This window comes from Ailuropoda melanoleuca, chromosome 5 (assembly GCF_002007445.2).
Source record: "Ailuropoda melanoleuca isolate Jingjing chromosome 5, ASM200744v2, whole genome shotgun sequence".
In the NCBI taxonomy this organism is placed as follows: domain Eukaryota; kingdom Metazoa; phylum Chordata; class Mammalia; order Carnivora; family Ursidae; genus Ailuropoda; species Ailuropoda melanoleuca.
In genome coordinates, this window is record NC_048222.1 from 109,104,247 (window position 1) to 109,125,051 (window position 20,805).

Sequence of the window (20,805 nt, forward strand, 5' to 3'; positions counted from 1 at the left end):
GCCTCCGCTGCTACCCCACAGCATCTAACCAGCCCCAGCTTGCTGACTCTGAGGAGAGAAAGGAAACAATGTGAACTTCTCTCTTACTTCCTCTGAGAGTTAAGACGAAGGGAGGAGATAACCGTGTTCACACCATAGAATAGGTCTGTCTAATTCAATGCAACTGTGATCCAAAGAAACCATATATTAGAGATCATGTTCATGGTCTCAAATTCCATAATTCTATAGACCACCAGTGTCTTTAAATAAGTTTATGTTGGGCAGGGGAAGGTCAGTAACACTTTGAGCTTGTGCCATTACAACGACAGATCAAGGCCTCGCTTCCACCCTAGCCATAAAGGTAATTGAACATCAAAGCCTCTGTAAGCATGCAGAGTCCCAACTTTGACCACTGCTGAAAGTCATGTCCTCAGAGTCATAGATCAGACCATTTCATACATGGGAACGATCACATCAGTACCTCAGGGTATTTGACAAACATTCACCCACACGCTTACCTATTCAGTAGCATGTAAGCACCCCTTAAGTAAGTGCAAGCACCACTAGTTCTGCTGTTCTATCACTTGATTGGATATGACTTGATTTCTTAGGAACCCGGCCTCTCTTCAAGCAGATATTTAGAAGGCATTATGATAATTAGATGTACACACACACACAAACAGGCATGTACACTCACATGCATGCACACCAGGCTCTGTTTCTGAGCTGACTATATGTTCCACTGATGTGACTGTCTCTTCTGTTACTTTCCATTTCAGTGGTTCTTAAACTCAATAGGCTTGAATTCCCACCACACTGGGTAAGAAACCTTGTTTTTCAGGAAGGGGAGGGGAAGTGGGAGGAGAGGTAGAATAATTTTTATCAAGTGGCTTCAATACATACTTCAGAAGTAATCCCATGACTCCCTTTGGACATATGATCCTCGCTTTGTATGAGAAAACTTAGACTCAAAGAGGTTTTGTAACTCACTGGAGGGTGTGCAACTAGTAAAGAACACAAGGGACGTTCAGCCAAAATCTGTGTCCCCTTGAATGTTCCCTTCCAGGTTGTGCTTCCAAAGCATGCCTCTTAGGAGACACAGTTTAAGACAGATTACCAGCACTCAGTTATTATTTCTTGACCATGGATATTGTAGGTAACCTAGGAAAGACAAAAAAGAAGAAAGCATAATTATTGTCTTGAAGAAACTTAAGGCTTCCTTGGGTAAACAAGAACAAAGAACGCGGAAGAAATTTAGAGGAGAAACTTCACCGCTAACCTACACGGTTGAGACTACATGGTTCAAGAGTTCATGTTAGAGATGGGCGCCTGGGTGGCACAGCGGTTAAGCGTCTGCCTTCGGCTCAGGGCGTGATCCCGGCGTTATGGGATGGAGCCCCACATCAGGCTCCTCCGCTATGAGCCTGCTTCTTCCTCTCCCACTCCCCCTGCTTGTGTTTCCTCTCTCACTGGCTGTCTCTATCTCTGTCAAATAAATAAAATCTTAAAAAAAAAAAAAGAGTTCATGTTAGAGAGAGAGAGTGGGGTGGGGGAGACAGACCAGTGGCAGCTTTCAAGGCTACAATCATCATTAGTTTCCCTAGTAATTGGCCATCTGTGATACAAAATTATTGCACTTTTAATCCCATCAATATAAACAGAAACAGTGAATACAGCCATTAGTGTCATGTACAGTGCTCTGATTATTTTTATAATATGTTCCCAGTGATGGTTGCATAACTGATGCTCACACACGTTTGTGATGTACAAAGTGATAGAACAGCAACCTCTTAAAGAGAGACTATCCATTTGATTGCCGCAGTTGCTTCACACTGAACCAGTCTCTCCACCTTGTGCCCAAGAGTGTTCCGAAAGCCAGTGACCACAAATCTCCTCCTCTTGAACCTGAGAGCAGCTTATCTTTGGGCCGTATGTGGAAATTGCTAGAAATGGTTCTCACACAGAGAGAATTTTGTAAAGCAAAGTAATCTGTGGGGTCATGCCAGGACTCCCCCTAGATCTTACTGAACCATAATGGGCGAGGGGGAGCACCTCGTAAGCCATTGTCAAATGCTCCAGAAGTGACATTGGTAAACCCCATCTCCCTTTTCAGGATCACTGACCCAGAGAGGCCAATGCCACTGCTGGTCTGGGACTTCTCAGACTTAACTGGAGGGAGGCACTAACACTGGATGAAAGCCAGGCTTTTCCTTTGCCCCTTGGTTCTCTCCCCAGCACCAGGTGCTGCTGCTCCTCGTCCTCCCTGAGCAGGTAGGGTCTGGTCAGAGTGAAAAGGACACCCCTTCCTTATACCACTCTTGTCCTTTGGTCCCCAGGCTTAGAGCATTCTTCGGGGGGAGCTTAAGTGTTTGCTCCACTTAAGGGACTGTTTGACAACAATAGGCTCTTTGGTTCCTGAATCAAACAGATTGCCAAGACCAAATTCTGTGGTCAGGGAATTAGGAGCAAAGTTTGTTCCTAGATGCCTCTGAGTATCTTTCTCTCCAGCCCTCCGTGTCCTGGAAGTCCGTCTCCCACAGCCTTTCTATTTGGGTTATGATAAGCCAATTTACAGTTCATTTGGGCACATTTCACTAAATATCCTGAGTGGTTTGAGTAACCAGAATTTACAGTTACACATAGTTTCCATCAGTTATTGGAAGGTTATCTTATGTTTTAAATTAGCGTATCACAAAAGGAAATGTTTTACATAATTTTTTTGTCTTTAAAAATTACTATAAGCCTGTTTTGTTTGTTACTTCTCAAAGAAAGAAAAATACCATGCATCTAGATATAAAAAGGCTCATGTCCTCTATACCTTCCATACAGTAACCCAATTTTAGTTTTATACATGCAGCTGAATCAATATGGGCGTTTAACAATCATATTTTAATTTTGATAAAAATCGTAGTCATTTTTACATTGAGCCTGTCAGCTGGTGTACATTTAAGTCATTGATTTTGTGCAAGTAATCAATGTAGTTTGCATGTTTCCCTGTGAGAAAAGGGGTAGCAGGAATGAAAGAAAAGCTGAACTGTAGTTTCTAGGGAAAAATGGAAATCTAGAAGGATTTGGGGGGGTTGGGGCCTGGGTCCACTCTCCCTTATTCTGTCTGAATGCTTGTCTTTGTGAAAGAAAGGAGACAGGTATTTATGAGTGTGTCTGTGTAGGAGTACGAGAAAGTTTGAGCCAATAGTAAGGAAGCCCCCTGCTTTATCCCCCTCCTCAGGGCTGGGCTCTGCAGGCCATGGTGAAGGGTGGAAATTGGGCAGGAAGTGAACAAATCCTGCTCTGTATCCGAAGCGACTTCTTCCTGATTTTCTCACAGAGGAGATTTACCATTCATCATTCTACAGTATAAACTGTAAATATCTGTTCTTATATTTTCTCTGAATGTGGCACTAATGAAAGCAAAGACCAATCACCAAGGGTGAATTATTTAATACAATAATGTTTTAATAGCTAAGAAGAGACACGAATAGTAGAGACGCCTGTGGCTAATGGATTTCCCTGGTAGGAGATAAAAGGCTGATTACACAGCAGAGCAAGTGAAGACCTGGTGCATTAATGACAATTTACAGGTCAGCTCACTTACAGAAGTGATTTAAAACGCACCATCTGTTTTCTAACTGTAGGTTGATAACCATGATTTTACAGTCAGCGTCTCCATCAAGAATTGTTACTTATTTGTCTTTCTGAGTCTTGGTTGGCCCCATAATATTTTATCTGCTGGACCCCCAGATTCTTTCCAAATCAAACAGTTTCTAAATTGAATGGATTGATAACAGTCAATCCTGCTTCTATTCAGCCTTTCTCTGCCAGGTTAGAAAATTAAGTCCCAATGCCCTATGACATCCATTGTGTGTATTGGATTAACTCCTTCTGATGCATTTACTCTGGTACTAGCTAGGTATCGTCCTTGACTGAGTTGAGAAAATAGTCACTCAAACATAGTGCTCTGTGGCTCAGATCTGGAACCCCAGTTCCCCTTCTCCATGCAAGCACCACACACACACACATGCACACGCACACACACACACACACCCTCTCTTGCTCTCACGTGGGCAAGAAAGGGGGAGCCCAGCTTCGGCTTCTGCTCTGCCCCCTTCCCTATTTCACGGCTCTGTACCTTTTGTAATTAATATGTAGCAGAGTGTAAGGATTAAGTATGAGGGCTGTGAAGTGACACTTCCAGGTTTAGATCCTGGCTCTGTCACTCTCTAGCTAGTAACCTTGTCCAACTGTTCTGTGCCACTGTTGCCATATATGAAAATACGGGTACTAGTAAGATCTACCTGAAGGAGTTGCTGCAAGGATTAAATTGACACACATTAAGCATTTAGAGCAGTGTCTGGCATATAGAGAGTACACAGTAAAAGTGGTCAGTATTGTAATTACAGGAGATGGTTGGGAGGCCAGGCAACTGATCCTTTTCTAGAGTCTGTAAATTAGGTAGGGCTTTGTAACTTACTTGTAAGTTGGAAGGGTGGAAAGAAAAGAAAACACTGCCGGGCCTCTTTTTCTACCTATGCATCGTAGGCATTCGTTAATTGAACTCACAGTTGTTGTTGAATACCTACAACAACAACTTGATGAGTGATTCTCAAAGGGTAAACCCCAGCTCGGCAGTATCAGCATCAATGGAGCCATATTAGAAATGCACATTCTCGACATCCTCCAGATCCTTCTGTGAAGGTGGGGCCAAGCAATTTGTGTTTTAAGAAGCCCTGCGGATGTTTCTGGTGTGCTAACGTTTGAGAACCACTGCCCTAGATGTGAAATGTAGTCAGTCTGCTGGGCACTGGGAATATAAACATGAATAAGATCCTGTCCCTCACCTTCTGGAACAGACAGTTTACTGAGAGACAGATTTATACACAAGAGCAACCAAGGATTCTGAGAGGAACAGTAGAAATGCAGAGCCACAATAGAAGCCAAGTCTGCATTTCAGGGTTTGGAAAGAATTTCTAAAGTGATCATTGCACTAACTCTTAGACAAAGACTAGAACTTTTCCAGGTGTAAGTGGGGGGACGGCGTCCTATGGAAAGGAACACATGTGCACTTGGGGATGGGTGGATGTGCACACACACCTCAACTTTTTCTTTTAATCTTTAAAAAAAATTTTTTTTTCAAGAGAGAACTTGAGCAGGGGGTAGAGGTATAGGGAGAGAGAGAACCCCAAGCAGGTTCTAGGCTCAGCACAGGGGACTCAATCTCACAACCCTGAGATCGTGATCTGAGCTGAAATCAAGAGTTGGATGCTTAATTGACTGAGCCACCCAGGCGCCCCCACACCTCAACTTTTAAAAAGCAACTCCTGGAGAGAAGGGGCTTTGTGTTGTGTTCACTGCTGGATTCCCAGTGCCTAAAACATGCTCCTGGCTCACAGGAGGCGCCAGGAACTATTTGAATGATTAAACCACAAAGGTCTTAAATTTCCATATATTTAATTTCACTGAAACATTTCTTCTCAGAATGATATTAAAACATATAAACCTAATTGTGAGTTCTGTGCTTTAAAGCATCGTATTCCTAAAAAAATTAATCAGTGACCAGATTGTTCGTTTAATAGTGTGTCTTAAAATTTGGGTTGGCAGTATGAGACTGTCCCCTTTAAATCTGCCAGGATAGCTCAATGAAGCCCAGAGCCCTGGCTTGATACATACTTATCCTGAACCTGCAACTCTATCCAAAGGTACAAATTATTGATGCTTCTTATAAACACATTGGTCTTTACAATAGAAACCCTGACAGGTTCTTCATTAAAGTGTGAAGAACCAAATATCCAAGGCAGCATATTTCCTTCTGCTTTAGTTAAAATTAACTCTGCATACAAAATGATCCTGGTGCTTTTCTGTTCATGTTCTCGTATGTTACCCTGTGCCAGATGCTCGCTTCTCTTTCTTGTGGATGCCAACGTGTACTTCCTAGCATCAGTCAGCTCCTCAAGGGTATCTCTGCGTCTTCACACTGACCACAGCTACAGGTCTGGTTGTTGATTCAAAAGAAAGGACTTATGCCAAATTAGACCTCAGAACTGAGATTTCCTTCCTTTCAGAGCCACTTCTAAGGGAGCCATCCTACGGGATTTCCTCCCCAGCATCACCGCATACCTAGTCTGGCTTCATGTACCCTGTTAATTACATCCCTGGTCAGCTTGCCCTGGCCTCTGATCTGACAAAGCGGGGGCCTCCTCTAACCTGGGTTCCTAATCATGTGGCCCAGAGATCATAGGTGTTTTAGAGGACAAAGGGACTTTGGAGATCTCTTCTAGGAACACAAGCCTTCTAAACATTGAACGCTCAATAAAATAAGGTAAAAACAGAGGGAGGCAAACCATAAGAGACTCTTAATTCTAGGGAACAAAATGAGGGCTGCTAGAGGGGAGGAGGGTGGGTGGGGAGATGGGGTGATGGTTATTAAGGAGGGCACTTGATGTAATGAGGACTGGGTGTTATATGCAACTGATGAATCACAGAATCTACCCCTGAAACTAATAATACATTATATGTTAACTAAATTGAATTTAAATAAAAAATTTTAAAAAACCATTGAACATACAAATGGTCTGTTGTGTGATGGATGGAGAAGTTAAAATAGATAAAAATTTTTAAAACCAAAGTTGACATGAATTTTCCTTTGCTTCTCTTATCCCCAAATGCAATCTTTTAGATAGAATTGGGATTAAAAATAATGCCCCAATTAACTTAATATATGATGTTTTAACTTTTCTCTCTATTTGATCTCTGGGGTAACTGCTCTTCAACAATACTTTTTGGTTAAACAACCAAGCCTTCCAACCAAGCCAACCAAGCCAACCAAGGAGAACTATTATCACAGAGTAGATTTGGCTGAAAAGTTGCTTGAATATGTTTGAGAAACAGAGCCATTTTCACATCATAATGCAATTATTAGAGATGTTAATTGCAAGTCACTTCTCCCTGGACCTCAGTTTTCACATCTTTAAAAAGAGGGAATGGGATTCCAAATCTCTTCCAGGGTTAGGATTCTACTCAGTTTTAGGTCTTCCCCTCCAGAGCCGCTTTAAGGAGCTAAGAAAGGGCTATGAAGGAGAACTGAGGGCAGAGAACATGCATAGCCACCCTCACTCTGCTTCTTAAACACACACACACACACACACACACCCTTTCTTCACGTGGTTATCATCATGTTTAGATGCCCTTTGTTTCTAGATGCACATTAGAATTAATTGTGTTGCTAGTGATAAACGAGCAGTGAAAAATAATACTGAGTGACTATGTAACACCACCTGAATATAAGAGAGGTTGTTTTTTTTTTTTTAAGATTTTATTTATTTATTTGAGAGAGAGGGAGAGAAAGAGCACGAGCAGGGGCAGAAGGAGAAAGGGGCAGAGGCAGAGGGAAAAGCAGACTCCCCACTGAGCAGGGAGCACAATGTGAGGCTTGATCCCAGGACCCCGGGATCATGACCTGAGCCAAAGGCAGATGCTTAACCGGCTGAGCCACCCAGGCCCCTCTAAGAAGTTTTAAAAATATACTTCAGTTTTGTATTTTTGCAACTTTAGAAAAAAATAGGAATATGATTTTGAATAAGAGTTTGTTACTTTTTAGCACCTCATGGTTACAAATTACTTCATTTGTTCATTGTGTGCAGCTTTATTATCTGCAAACTTACTCTCTCTGCCAGGTATTGGGTTAAGCTTGGGGCCTACAGAGGGAATATAGCTTGATATGGTTGTTCATTAAAACATTTAAAAGACACATTAAATAACAGTAGAGTTGAGATAGAAAGAGGAACAGAAATATGTGAGATTACCCATGAGATTCCAGGCAAGAATTGACAGCTTTTACTTGAAGGTTATCACCCAGAATCCTACTGCCTCTCTTCAGACTTGTGAACCTTACGGGTTGAGCATTGAGCTGGATGTTTTTGAACTTTAAAACTCTGTTCTTTAAGTTTTATCTTTCTATTCATCTAGTGCCTCAATTTCTCTGTAAAATATACATTTTTAAAATTTTAGTTCTTACCTCAGGAGCATCCTTAGGGTTACTATTTATGGAAAGAAATATATATTTTTAAATGCCTTGCACTTCAAAGGCAATGTTGCTGTAAAATAGGGTGGGACTATTAGCTTTTAATACTTCAGCTTTGCATAAAAAGAAACATCTAACAGCCGTGTGGCATTTAACACACCAGGAATCCTATGTGTTCATGTTTCTGTTCAGTTTCACTTTTTCTGTTTTCTTTCTTCATTTCTTTAGTTTATATTGGTTTTGGAGCAAAAGGTTAGAGGCTACAGTTTTTATGAGTTAAACTCACAGCCAGTGGTCAGTGCTGAAGCTAGTATGAAGTGAATACAAGCCACTGATGGGGAGAACAGACATTCCTGGCATCGTGGGTGAATGTAGAGTCACTGAGGGGCTACGGATGGGGTCGAACTTTATAAAATACACCTGGGTGTAGAAAAGATTCTGGTAAGCTAGTTCACTCAGGAATTGGAAATCAGTGAAAACACTGATCCCGCATTATTTCATTCTGAGCTATTGACTTCATTTATCTAAAGATTTCGTTTGTTTTATTTAACATTCAATGCCCTTGGTCACCACTACCTCCAAGTCTTTCGCAAAAATTGTCTTCCAAAGGTATTTCCAAGTTTAATTAAACTTAGGTAAATATGATAATTGAGGTTTGGTCTGCAGGGGAAGGGTGCAAGTTTCAAGTTCCAGGGAGATCATTATTGATGACTTTGAAGAACCTGACTGCAAAAGGGGCTCATAAAAGAAAGAAACATCTATGGAACAGGCTATGGTTTGTCCAGAGAGGTTTGGAAACCAGAAGGAGACTTCGAAAGCCATTAAGGAGTTAATAGGAAGCCTGCAGTTCTTGGTGGTTGAGACTAACTTGAGTGTGGGGCTGTGTTTATGGGCAAACACTCCCTATGCTCCTGGCAGTAGGCTCTTTACGAATCTGAGACTGCAACCAGCAGTGAAAACGAACTAAAAAATGAGAAGGGAAGAAAAAAATAGGAATTATGAGCAGTGTCAAAACATACAAATTTAGAAGAGATATATTGAAATTTAAAGTTGAAAAGTAATTTATGTTTCAGGAATTCCCATTTCCTAGATTTTGTGTAAGAATAAATTTTAAAAGTATATGAGATTCATTGCCTTTGTTTTGATGGAGTAGAAAAGTTAGAAGCTATTTCATTTGCATAAATGAAAATATGATCTTGAGAAGAGAATGATGAGACACCTTTGTTTGTTTTAGGGATCTGCAGATAGGACAAAGAGAAAAGCACACAAACTATGAGTATAGGTGAAGTATCATGCCATATGATTGTGAACGTTATGAACACAGAATAACTTTACTCGTCAGAAATGTAGTTAATAATAAGCACTGTAAGTTAATTGCAAAGCCGTAGTTATCATTTTTCGTCAATGGTAGTTTCCCATAAAAATTAAGTGTTAAAGTACTTAGTCTTGTTTGGTGCTAAATTTAGAAGAAAGTAACTTCACTTGCTCTTTGTAGAGAGCTACCAAATTTTTGGTGCCTGTGAGAGAATTGAGTTATTGTATCATTTAATTAACAGCAATATTTGATAATTGATTCAAAGTACTCTAACTCCTCTTATATTCTTGTTTTACAGCTTGGCTCGTCCTCTTCTGTGCCTTTTACATCTATTTTTTCTCAGCTTTTTATGACTGTTGTGGTTCCTCTCATTATTGGACAGGTATGGTCTCCAATTTTATCTGCTCATGTGTGTGTGTGTGTGTGTGTGTGTGTGTGTGTGGTGTGTGTGTGTCAAATTGTGAATTCCAAAATAATGTCAGGACAATTGAGAGAAAAGATAGAGACAGTTAAAAGAAAACATAAAAGACTATGAAACACCAGGTTTCATCCATCACCAAATTCCCACCTTTTAATTTTTTTATTTAATATCAATCTGCTTTGCAGATAGCTTTACATAGGGATGGCTGCACGTATTCTTGATTTTTTAATTTATTATCTGTACTTCGTAGCCATGTAGCTAGCTTAAAAATACCTAGCAAATAATTTCCTTATTCTGCTCCTTCTGATAAAGTCACAGCATTATGACTGTTGTTGGGAACAAGCATCTAGCTGGCTGGCTTCTTCGTAGACCCCTCCAATAACAGTGATCATATGTGTGATCATGTAATTAATACAATAAACACTTAATTCTATTAGCTCTTAAAATTAGATCTTAGAAAATTTAGTTTCCTTCATCATTCTTATTAACTTAGACTAATAGGAGAAATTCTTACATTTAACTTCTTATAGCAGGTTAATAAGCATGTAATTGAATTATAACGTACAAATTTGAAAACACAGGAATGGAGCACAGAATTGTACCGCTAAAATGAGTGAGTCTTAGGAAAATAGTATGTCAGGATGGTTAAGAGCACAGACGTTGGTTAAAGAGCAACTAGACTCCAGTCCTTTAGTTCTACCTTTTATTTGCTATGTGACTTCAGGCAAGTAATTTGATGTCCTTAGCTCCAAGTTCATAATTTACCAAATTGTATAATACTAGCACCTATCTCAGAGAGTTGCTGTGAGGATTAATTTAAATGTGGATGCATATGAAGTTTTTGTCATCACGGAGCCTGACACAGGTAAGTGCTGGATAGTGTCTAGCATCCTCATTTTCAGATTCCCTGTAAATACTAAATAAGAAGCAACTCTTTGAAATATTAAGTAGAAAAAAATGATGTCTATGCACATGTTACATGTATATATATATACATATAATATTTACACACCGTCTTAGGCTTGGTTCTCTGGGAAAGAGAGTGTGAGACAGAGGTTTGCATGCAGGAACTTTCCTCGAGGAATGCCCTTGGGATGAACACCTTTGGGAGAGTCAGAAAAGTTGGATGGGGAGAAGGTACAGGACCATGTAGTTCCAGCAAAGGCCTCTAGCCACACTGACCCCTCAGAGTCATCCCACCGAAGACCAGAGTCTTACAGACGCTTGCGTGGACCAGGCATTAGATACTGGCTTCCCTCCACTCCTCGTGAGAGGTATGACCTCGGGAGAGTCTACTGTCTTCGTAGCAATTCCCAAAGAGGAACTCAACTGGGATCTCTGGGGCACCCAGCATGCCCTGCAGATGTGGGAATAAACGCCTCATTCCGGCTGGCACACCACAGCATGTGCTACATGTCTCCATTTTTCTTTAAATTTTAATGTTCCACTTAGAAAATGACTAAATTTAGGGTAAGAGGGTAGGATTTAAAGGTACTCAAAGAATACCACTTAATCAAATACAGAATGGGGGTGCCTGGGTGGCTCAGTCATTAAGCGTCTGCCTTTAGCTCAGGGCGTGATCCCAGCGTTCTGGGATCGAGCCCCTGCATCGGGCTGCTTCTCCCTCTCCCACTCCCCCTGCTTGTGTTCCCTCTCTCGCTGGCTGACTCTCTCTCTGTCAAATAAATAAATAAAATCTTAAAAAAATTAAATATAGAATGGTACTTGGAAAAATACTTCTCCTACAGTGCTGCTCACATCACAGGTATTCTGGCTCGACATTATGTCCCTTGCCTCTCTAATCTCTTTGCCACATTCCTACACTCTCGCCTCCCTGGTTTTGCTCAATTCCTGCTTAATTTTTCTGTTTAGGACATCTTTCCATCTACCCTCCCACTCCAACTCATTGTTCATGTGACTCCTTAATTTATACCTTCTTTGAACCACCCATCTGAAGTATGTTTCCCTGGTGGTTCTTTACTGTAGCACCTTGATTCCTTTCTTGGCCTTTGCCACAATGTATACTTATCTTTTGCTTGCTTGTTATCTGTTTGTCTCCCCCGTTAGACTGTAAGCTTCATGAGTACAGGAACCATATTTGTTTTGTTTACCATTACATACCCAGACGATAAGCACCCAATAAATATGTATGGAATGGGTGAGTGAGGGAATGACTGTGTGAGTTCTATGATCCGTAAGGGAAATGCTGTCTTTTAGAGGCATAACAGAACCTACCTGCCCTTCTCAGCTCTGGACAGTTTAAGCTGTGGTTACTTTTAGTTTAAACCCATACTTATTTTCTTGGTTCTGAAAATAATTCCACATAACTCGAGGCTCACACGTTCTTTTCTTAGTGAATCTTGGATATATCTCTGTTGATAATAAATGTTCGGCTTCAGACATATGGACCAAAAAAATACGTTTGTCTAAACTATTCAATGATACATATACATATTTTTATATATAGTTATATGTATACTTAGTTACATATATAGTTATATAATTTATGTAATTAAGAATATATATGCAGAGAGAATAATGAATTGTTAGATTGCTCATCATTGTGTTCCCAGTAGTGAAGTATTACGGTAAATTATAAAATAGTAAAGGTAGTCAAAAAGTAATATAGATGGTTTTAAAAAATTCTTCCAGTACCAAAGATCTTTCATGGCTTTTTTCAAAGAGGAAAACATATTTGCATCTACCTGCCCACCTCTTGTATCCTAGTCTTAGGAATTAAGAATCATACCCCCAGTCTCTACCTTTAGAAACCACCTGCCTCCTTTTCTGTACATCCTCACTCCCTTACACCCAGGCGATCACTGAATGCCTGCATTTCTGCCACAGAAGTCGTTCGCATCTGGCATCTGCGACCTCATCCACAACTGCCAAAGAGGGTGCCACAACTTCGTCATCTCTCATCTAAATTGTTACACCTCTGTCTTTCCGCTGTGAGCCTCTTCTAATTCCTAGCCAATGTCTTCACTGCCTCCAGGACAGCCCTAAAATCAGATGTTGTTCTTCTCCTTACACACTACCCCCTTGGTTCCCTGTTGCCCATTCCTTGTATGGCCCAAAAAGCCCTTCACAGTCTGGCCCCAACCTGCTTCCCCAGTGTAACCTCCCGCCATCCTCTTCCTAATAGCACTTCCTGTGCCAGGCCGCATGCGCAGCGCTCCCTCACCTGGCCACGCCCCTTCACTGCCCTCTGCCTTTCATCTCTAGGTTCCCGAGATTCCAGCCTGCAAACTGCTACTCCTTTCTTAAGACCCAGTACAAAGATGCCCTCTGGTGTGCAGTCGACCTGCTCTGACTCCTCGTTCTAGACTAAATGCCAGTTCTCACATGGTACTTGATTGATAATGTTCATCAGGAGCGATTATAATTGACCTGGGAGCTTCCTAGAAGCAGAGACCATTAGTATATTTAATAGTATACTTAGTAGTAGGTGGTGAGTTGTTGAAAAAGATTGGCTGGAAAAAAAAAAAAAAACAAACTTCAAACTTACCCTCATGGAACCCCCAGCAGCTGTTTTACCTAGATCTCCAGTTTCACTAGAGAGAAACACATAATTGGTCTCATCTGGTTTCAAATTTATGACCCCAAATTTAAAATGTCACTTAACACTTCCTAGAAATCCTACTGTACTTCCTTACAAGATTGTTTCACTCTTTCTTGTATTTTCAGGTCTCTTTTACTTACCCTAATACTCTCCAACTTGCCCATTACCCTTGGCTCTCACTGACTTTGCTTCTGTTTGGTAAACATGCCAGCTTTGATCTTCCCTTAAAAACGTTGGGCTGTTCCTTCTGCTTGGAACGCCTCACCTCTCACCTTCTCCGAAAGACCTTTCCTTACCCCTCCTCCAGTGGCTGCCCAATAGTCAGTGTCACGTCATCCGGTTTAAACCTCTACTTACTATGGATCATGATCTACCTCTTGTTGATTGGTTTGTTTGTTTTTGCTTTCTATTTATCTTCTTAAACTAGAATATAAGCTCTGCGGTGTCAGGGACCTTTTCTGCTCGTTTATCTCTGTATTCTTTGTTATCAGTTGACTCACCTAAACTTTGTGGTGTGACCTTTGAGGACCTTGTTAGCCGTGCTCATATGTACTACTTCAGAGGAAGGAGCCCAGGCAGGGTAGTCTCATCTCTCAATTGTAACTAGAGGTGGCACGTTATGAAAATAAATATTTCTGTAGATTCGTGTGTATATCTTTTAAAAGAAGATTTTATCATTATCTTTTACATAAACAATGGAAACTAGAGGGAGAAGAAAAAAGACCAGGAAGGAAGAGTTGAAGATACTTTCCTTAATTTTCTAGTGATAATAAAGCTTCCTCATTTAATTTTTTACTTCTATTTCTGAGAGTTAATTTTATTTTATTTTTCTGTTTTCCCCATACAGCACACCTTCTTGGTTGAACTCATTATTGACTGACTGCAGTGTGATGCAGGGTCTAGTTTGATTTCTGCCTGACTATATATACAACTTCTAGCCCTCACTTACCTCATTTGTAGAACAAGGAGTTTAGTATCTTCTAGCTCAAAGATGCTCTGACTGTGTGAGAGAAGATTAGTCTTTCCATAGATGGTTGGGAGATTGCATCTTCTGTCAGTTCTAGAAATAAATTAATCACGTGTTATTGTAATATTTCTTTTTTCCTGATAAACCCTTTGATACATCTAAATTCTTGTGGCAGTTACTTATTTCATGCATTATATTGAGAGATTTATGAAGAAATGTTCACAAACTAGAACTTCCACCACCTTTGAAAAACATTTTTCAAAACAGCATGCTAAGCCCCACGTTTTATCTATAAAATTTTGAGGTTGACTTTTCATATTAAATAGTCTTAGGCCAAAGCCGAAGATAATGTTATTAATGCTAGTAAAATTTTGCATTTATGTAATTATATTCGCTATGAGCTATTTTCATTGCTTCACTTGAACTGCTCTGAGAGAAAAGGAGCTGTTGCATTATGCAGTGGGATAGCCTGGTAAACAGTATGTGATAGAAACATCACCAAATCAGGACTTGAAAGTAAGAATAGCCATTTTTCACCATGTACAGGCCCTGGTTCTAAAGCATTTTATATTTATTCAATAACTTACTCTTCACTATGACTACTACTGGTTACATTTTACAGATGAGGCACAGGAAAGTTGAGGAGTTGCCCAAGATTACAGAGAAAGAAGCTCCAAAGTCCATACCTCTAACCATGAAGCTCTGTTGCCTCAGGAGGTAGAGGTCATATTCCTTGCTCATACCCCCACCACCCCCCGTGACTTTTTAACACTTTATGCCAGTTGTTTGGGCTCTCTGTGCCTTTGTTTTCAACTGTAAACTGAGCAGGAGAATATCCACACAAGTTCTCTCATGAGACAATTTAAATAGTACTTAAGTAGATGATGGGTGTTTACTGTTTATACTTTTTAGATATTATTTTGAATCTACTCAATATTTAATAAAAATATTTTTAAAGAAAAGTGTTACATACATTGGATTTGATTTTGTATCGCTGGCTCTACATTTCAACAGACTATTAAAGAAAAAGCAAACACCTTATGAAAATATATGGATTCAGTGGAATAGAGGATAAAACTTGAAGAAGCAATCTAAAGTCACCTTGAAGAAAAATGAATCTTTAAAATTCAGCCTTAATATGAAAAATTATCCATCACATATTCCCACTCAAAAATCAATTTATAAATATAAAGACAGAGTGGAAGAAAAAAGAGCAAGAAAATGCCCCAGAAAAAAATTGGAGAAAACTAAAGTGATGGATATTACACTTCTCAGTTATCTCAGTATATAAACATTCCTCACCTAAGACATATTTTTCTCAGGTTTCTCAGGCTTGGAGGTCATACAGTAATTGATATGTGGCTCAGCTTATTCAAAGTACTAGGATTCAAGTCTAGGTTTCCCTTTAAGCTCTCCTGGTGTTTAATTTACAATAGAGAAAATCAAAATGAAGAAAGTGAAACAATAAAGAGCTTGCTGAGGAAAATGCTTTTCCTTCCCCCTCCATGGGGAACAGCAAGTCAACGAGGATTTGTCATCTAATGTTGAATGCCTTAGTTTCTGTGAGCTCTGAGTGCAAATGAATTAGTAGAGATCCTGAAGAAAGCTACAACTGGCCACCTTATCAAGATGTCTTTTCCTACCCCATCTTGACTTTTTTTTCCCCCCTGAAGAGGGAATTCTGAGGCGTCTATATCAGGTTGGGTTGCTATCTCTAGCAAGGGCTTGTTTCCTATAAGGTTATTAAATGTTTCTACAAGGCAAAGAAATTTGGAGGATTTTTAAATGACATAGATTCTTGACAAATGGAGGATGATTCTATCAAAAGTGTAAGTGGCTGAACGAAGAGAAGATGAAGTTTCTTGACGTTTATATCCAAAGCTTATCTTTAAGGCATATCAACACTACTTCACCCAGTAGTTTATGAAAGATTTTAACACTTTTCTCGCTACACGTTTGCAAAAGCAGCCGCTTTGTGAATTTAACTTTAGAAGCAGATAGAAAAGCTCTATGGAGCCTGTCAAAGCTATAAAATAGTTTGCTTGGAAAACACAGACAAATATCACTACAAGACTAAAAACAGTGAAAGACGATCTGTTTTCCCTTAGGGTTATTGCTTCACTTGTGAGTCTGTCCAATTTCCAACTTTTTAGTTGTTTTCTTTATTGAGATTAAGTATCCAGCGTTAACACATTGATGTGTTTAGAAGAAAGACATTTTGGCTAAGAGGATGCAGGACTTAGGAGTCCATGTTTCCTGCCATATTGAAAGAGTCCTACTATACTGTGAGGCTCTGATACTTTGTATTGAAAAAAGAGGTCATTAGGTCGGCTAAGTCAAATTGCAGCTTATAAAGTTGATCGATGATTAGAGATTTGTCATGGTTTTCAAAATGGCTTTGACTTCCAAGTTATACCTCATTCACATTTATCTATTTATTTTGTCAGTGGGGTCAGTGGTGGTAGAAGAAGACACTTCTGCTTTGGGAATTGGGATCATACATTCTATAACCTGTTGCAGAGAGAAGACTTTTGTGTCTTTAATCATTGTATATTAAAACAAGATTGGAGCACAGCATCAATTTCAATAACTCTGTGTAACTTCCATTTATTTTATTTCCTAAAGGAGTTGAGTCGTATTAAATTTGGGCAACTACTAGTTTTATGCTACCAAACATGATAGATTATGAAATAACCTTTTAAATGAAGTCTCTCTGTAGCCTTCTAGTGAGCAGTTACCCCCACAGTGACATATCTGAACATGGGGCCATCTGGGTACCTCAAGCACTATTACCCCAAATTTGTGTCCTAATGCATCAGCCCGATAACACTGTGTGACAGAACTGCTCTTAACTTCTCTCTACCTTATTACAGTTTTCTTAAGTAATCTCTGTGCCCAACGTGGGACTTAAACTCATAACCCTGAGGTCAAGAGTCCCATGCTCTACCAACTGAGCCAGCCGGACGCCCCTATACCTTACTTCATTTTAACCTTAAAGAAAAAAGCGAACACTTGATAAATTACTATGGTTTGGGATCACATCTACAAAAAGAAAAACTGTACGTTTTTAAAATAAATCCAGCTATAATTTTAATTACAAGATCTATTTTTTTAAATATTTAACCACTATTTATCTACATATATATAAAGCACTGTTTCCCGGCCCACCCAACCTTGAAGGTGTTGTTCCTGTACTTTGTACCAACTGGTCAGCTTTCTGCCAGAATTTCCTTTATTAAGATTGGTAATTCCCTTACTGAGTCTTTGAGAATGGATGGAGTTGATCTAATAGCCATTCGTTCAGAGGTTCTCTTGAGAGTAGTTTGCTTTGTTCTTGAGTATCTGTGAAGGTATGCTCCATTGCGAATTAAACCTTTTTAGCCACAGAGTAGAAGATGACAGAACCCCATCAGCCTTGTCAGGAGAAGTTCCCTGACCTCATTATTGCTAATGGATCATGGTAATTCAGCCTGTTGTGAAATCTCATGTTCAATTATGCAGGATAATGAGTGACTCGAAACTTAATAGGTCTCAACCATAGTCCTTATTACAGCGTTTGTTCGGCTTCTTTCAAAAGTGTAAGGTTTTAAGTAGATTGGTTCACTTTTATATCCAAGCAAAAGTCATCACCAAAATCAGCCTGTCCTGATTTTAAAAATCTGATTTGATTTTTAAAGAAGAGAGGATTGCTGTGTAACTTTATTCACTCATCCTTTTGTAGGAGAGTTAGGACAGGTTTATTCATTTTTAAGTGTTAATTCTGGGATTCTAAAAGCATGCAAATGGCATTTGTCTTTGGATTCACAAAAACTCTAGATATTCAGAGTTTGAATTATTTAAACTCCCACAACACATGCACTTTTGCTTTTCAAGCATGAGTTATAATTTAATTAAAAACTTCTGGTGCATTGCTTGCATTTTAAATATTAATATGTTCCATGGATCACTTTCGATTATCTACTGTCTTGAAATTCTTGAAGATGTCAGATTTTTAAGATTCCCAAAGTTGCACTTGGAATCGTCTGTTGAGGCAAAGGGGACTGTGATAATTACACACATCCATTAGGATCAGCAGAGGACATAAACTTTGGGGAGCCTTAATGGGCACGTCTCAGTGACAGCTAGCAAAGAGCATTTGGCATGATTAAGGATGGATTTGAATGCAGTTGAAAATCTACTCTCATTACGGACACAGTGGAAGGTGCACTACAAATGTTAAATCCCCAGAAGAAGAGTGGCGTGGCAAGGAAGCTTTGAAATCCGCTGTGGCCATCAGCCAAATTATTCTCTTTCCTTTATGTCTTTCTGCTGTCAGAATCACTTTGCGATGCCCAGCTCAACACCCTACATCTTCGAAAAGAGGCAACCTGTTGCTCTCTGTGTTTCAGATTGTCCGAAGATACATCAAGGACTGGCTGGAGAGAGAGAAACTGCCTCTCGGCGCCGTCAGCAGCAGTGTGCTCCTCCTCATCATCTACACCACGTTCTGCGACACGTTCTCTAACCCGAGTATCGACCTCGATACAGTCAGCCTCGTCCTCGTACTGCTCATAAGTAAGTTGGAAGGTGGGGCATCCTTGCTGATCCCCTCAGTCTCCTCGGGAGCCACAAGCAGCACTTTGTGTCCCCTGCGTTCATCCCGAACGTCAGTTCGATTAGGAAAGAGTCCTGAGCTTCAGCTTTGGTGCTCAGTGACTTGATCGTGTGTGTGTGTTCCTTGAGAAGACATCCGCTACGTATTTATGATTTACTGTCCTTTGTTTTTTATGTGTGATTTATAATAGTTGATGCCAGATGAAAGAAGCCATGGGATCTGTCACATTCAAATGTTAGATTGAGCACTTTTTCGCCAATTTATTTTACTATAACTTGAAGCCAATCTTACCCTTTATTGTGAGTTAAAAGTAGTCTTTATTCACTTGATACTGCCATTTTCCAAGTATAATAATTGACCGAATTAGTTAGAATGTGGATATTTACATCATCTTTCCTATTAAAAGATACCCAAGGTAATATCATTTTGTTTTAAGAAGCGGTGAACTATGATATGCAAGTAACTGCAAGGATCAAAAATCAGCCTTTTGTTCTGTTTATCCTGTAATGCCAAAGATAACTTTGTAATTATAATACCTAAGAATCTTTTGTTATTAAAATCGACATGAGTTATTCCAAAATATATATTATATGCTACTGCAGTTATGCTCTTTGCTGTAAACACCCATAGCGTAAACCAGCTCTTTCTAAATTGAACGAATTAAATAACCAAGTCTCAGATCAAGGAGGGTTTTAGATTTGCAGAGTAGTAGACATCATGATGATGCCTGGGGATATCTTCCATAAGAACAAGTTGAGACCCACTAACTTCAGTGATTCTATCGGTTTCGCAATGTAGGTTTGTTTTTCTACTTGAGTTCCTATAAGTTGCAGATAAAATTAAGCATGCCAGTAAATATGCTACAGATATCTTTACACCCTTAATTTAGATTCGCTCTTTTTTTTTTTCCAGTATTTTCTGTTCAGCTGAGTTNGCAATGTAGGTTTGTTTTTCTACTTGAGTTCCTATAAGTTGCAGATAAAATTAAGCATGCCAGTAAATATGCTACAGATATCTTTACACCCTTAATTTAGATTCGCTCTTTTTTTTTTTCCAGTATTTTCTGTTCAGCTGAGTTTCATGCTTTTAACCTTCCTCTTTTCAACAAGGTAAGTGATACGGTATCTCTCATGGTTGTTAGTTTTCTAAATGACAAATGGTGCTATTTACTTGGCTTCTCTGCCCCTCTGCTGTTCTAGTGTTTCTCCTGACTCCTGACCATTCTGCCTTGCTCCTGCCACCCTCAGGTTGCAGACATTTCCAAAGGGTTTGTCTATGGCCCTTGTGTCATCTGCTCCCATCGTGTGCTTAGGCGGCCTCCTCTGTTCTGCTGGCTCGAGGCTTCAGCTTCCTGCTGAGGATTTTCAAGCCCAGACCTTCCATTCCGATGGTTTTCCTGAGTTCCAGCACTATTTATTGCTCACCGTCTAGATAGCTTCACCCATCTTAACAAGACCTCGGTCTCAGGATGGAATTCAAGTTTTCTCCCAATACTTCCTCTCTCATTTCTTTACTGTTATTGGGATCACCATCCATAGAGTTACTCAGACCAGAATCCTTTGCATCACTATTTTAAAAATGTATTGGCCCTACTTCTGTAATATTTTCTGTGCTCTCAAAGCGGCGTCCCTAATTCAGGCTCTCATTGCCTCTCTTCTCCGTGGACTGCTGCAGTGGGTATTTTATACATATCTTCATTTCTAAGATGAACTTTTCTTATTAAAGTTCTCATACTAGCTCTTCTCAGAGATCTTCAGTGGTTCCAGCGCCCGTAGAATGAAGTTCATTTTGGGGGGCTAGGGGAACCACTATTCGCATTGATGCTATCTAAGCTTTGGGTTGAGGTGGAATCTTTGCTGTTCCCTGGAGGAACCTCACGCATCCTCATTTCTAGTCCTTGCTTGGGCTGTCCTCATTAAATTGGTCTCTGTGCCCTAGTTCATCTTTCCT

At 39.8% G+C, this 20,805-nt stretch overlaps 1 protein-coding gene across 4 annotated transcripts in view; it reads left to right on the forward strand.

The window, feature by feature from the left end:
* The window catches only part of SLC10A7 (solute carrier family 10 member 7), a 260,057-nt gene that overhangs the window by 203,838 nt on the left and 35,414 nt on the right, over positions 1–20,805 (forward strand). For all 4 annotated transcript variants that reach the window (XM_034661552.1, XM_034661551.1, XM_002916240.4 and 1 more), the window contains 3 exons: positions 9,610–9,693; positions 18,650–18,815; positions 19,913–19,964. In XM_034661552.1, coding sequence (XP_034517443.1) covers positions 9,610–9,693; positions 18,650–18,815; positions 19,913–19,964 — 302 coding nt within the window. The remainder of the gene's footprint in view (positions 1–9,609; positions 9,694–18,649; positions 18,816–19,912; positions 19,965–20,805) is intronic.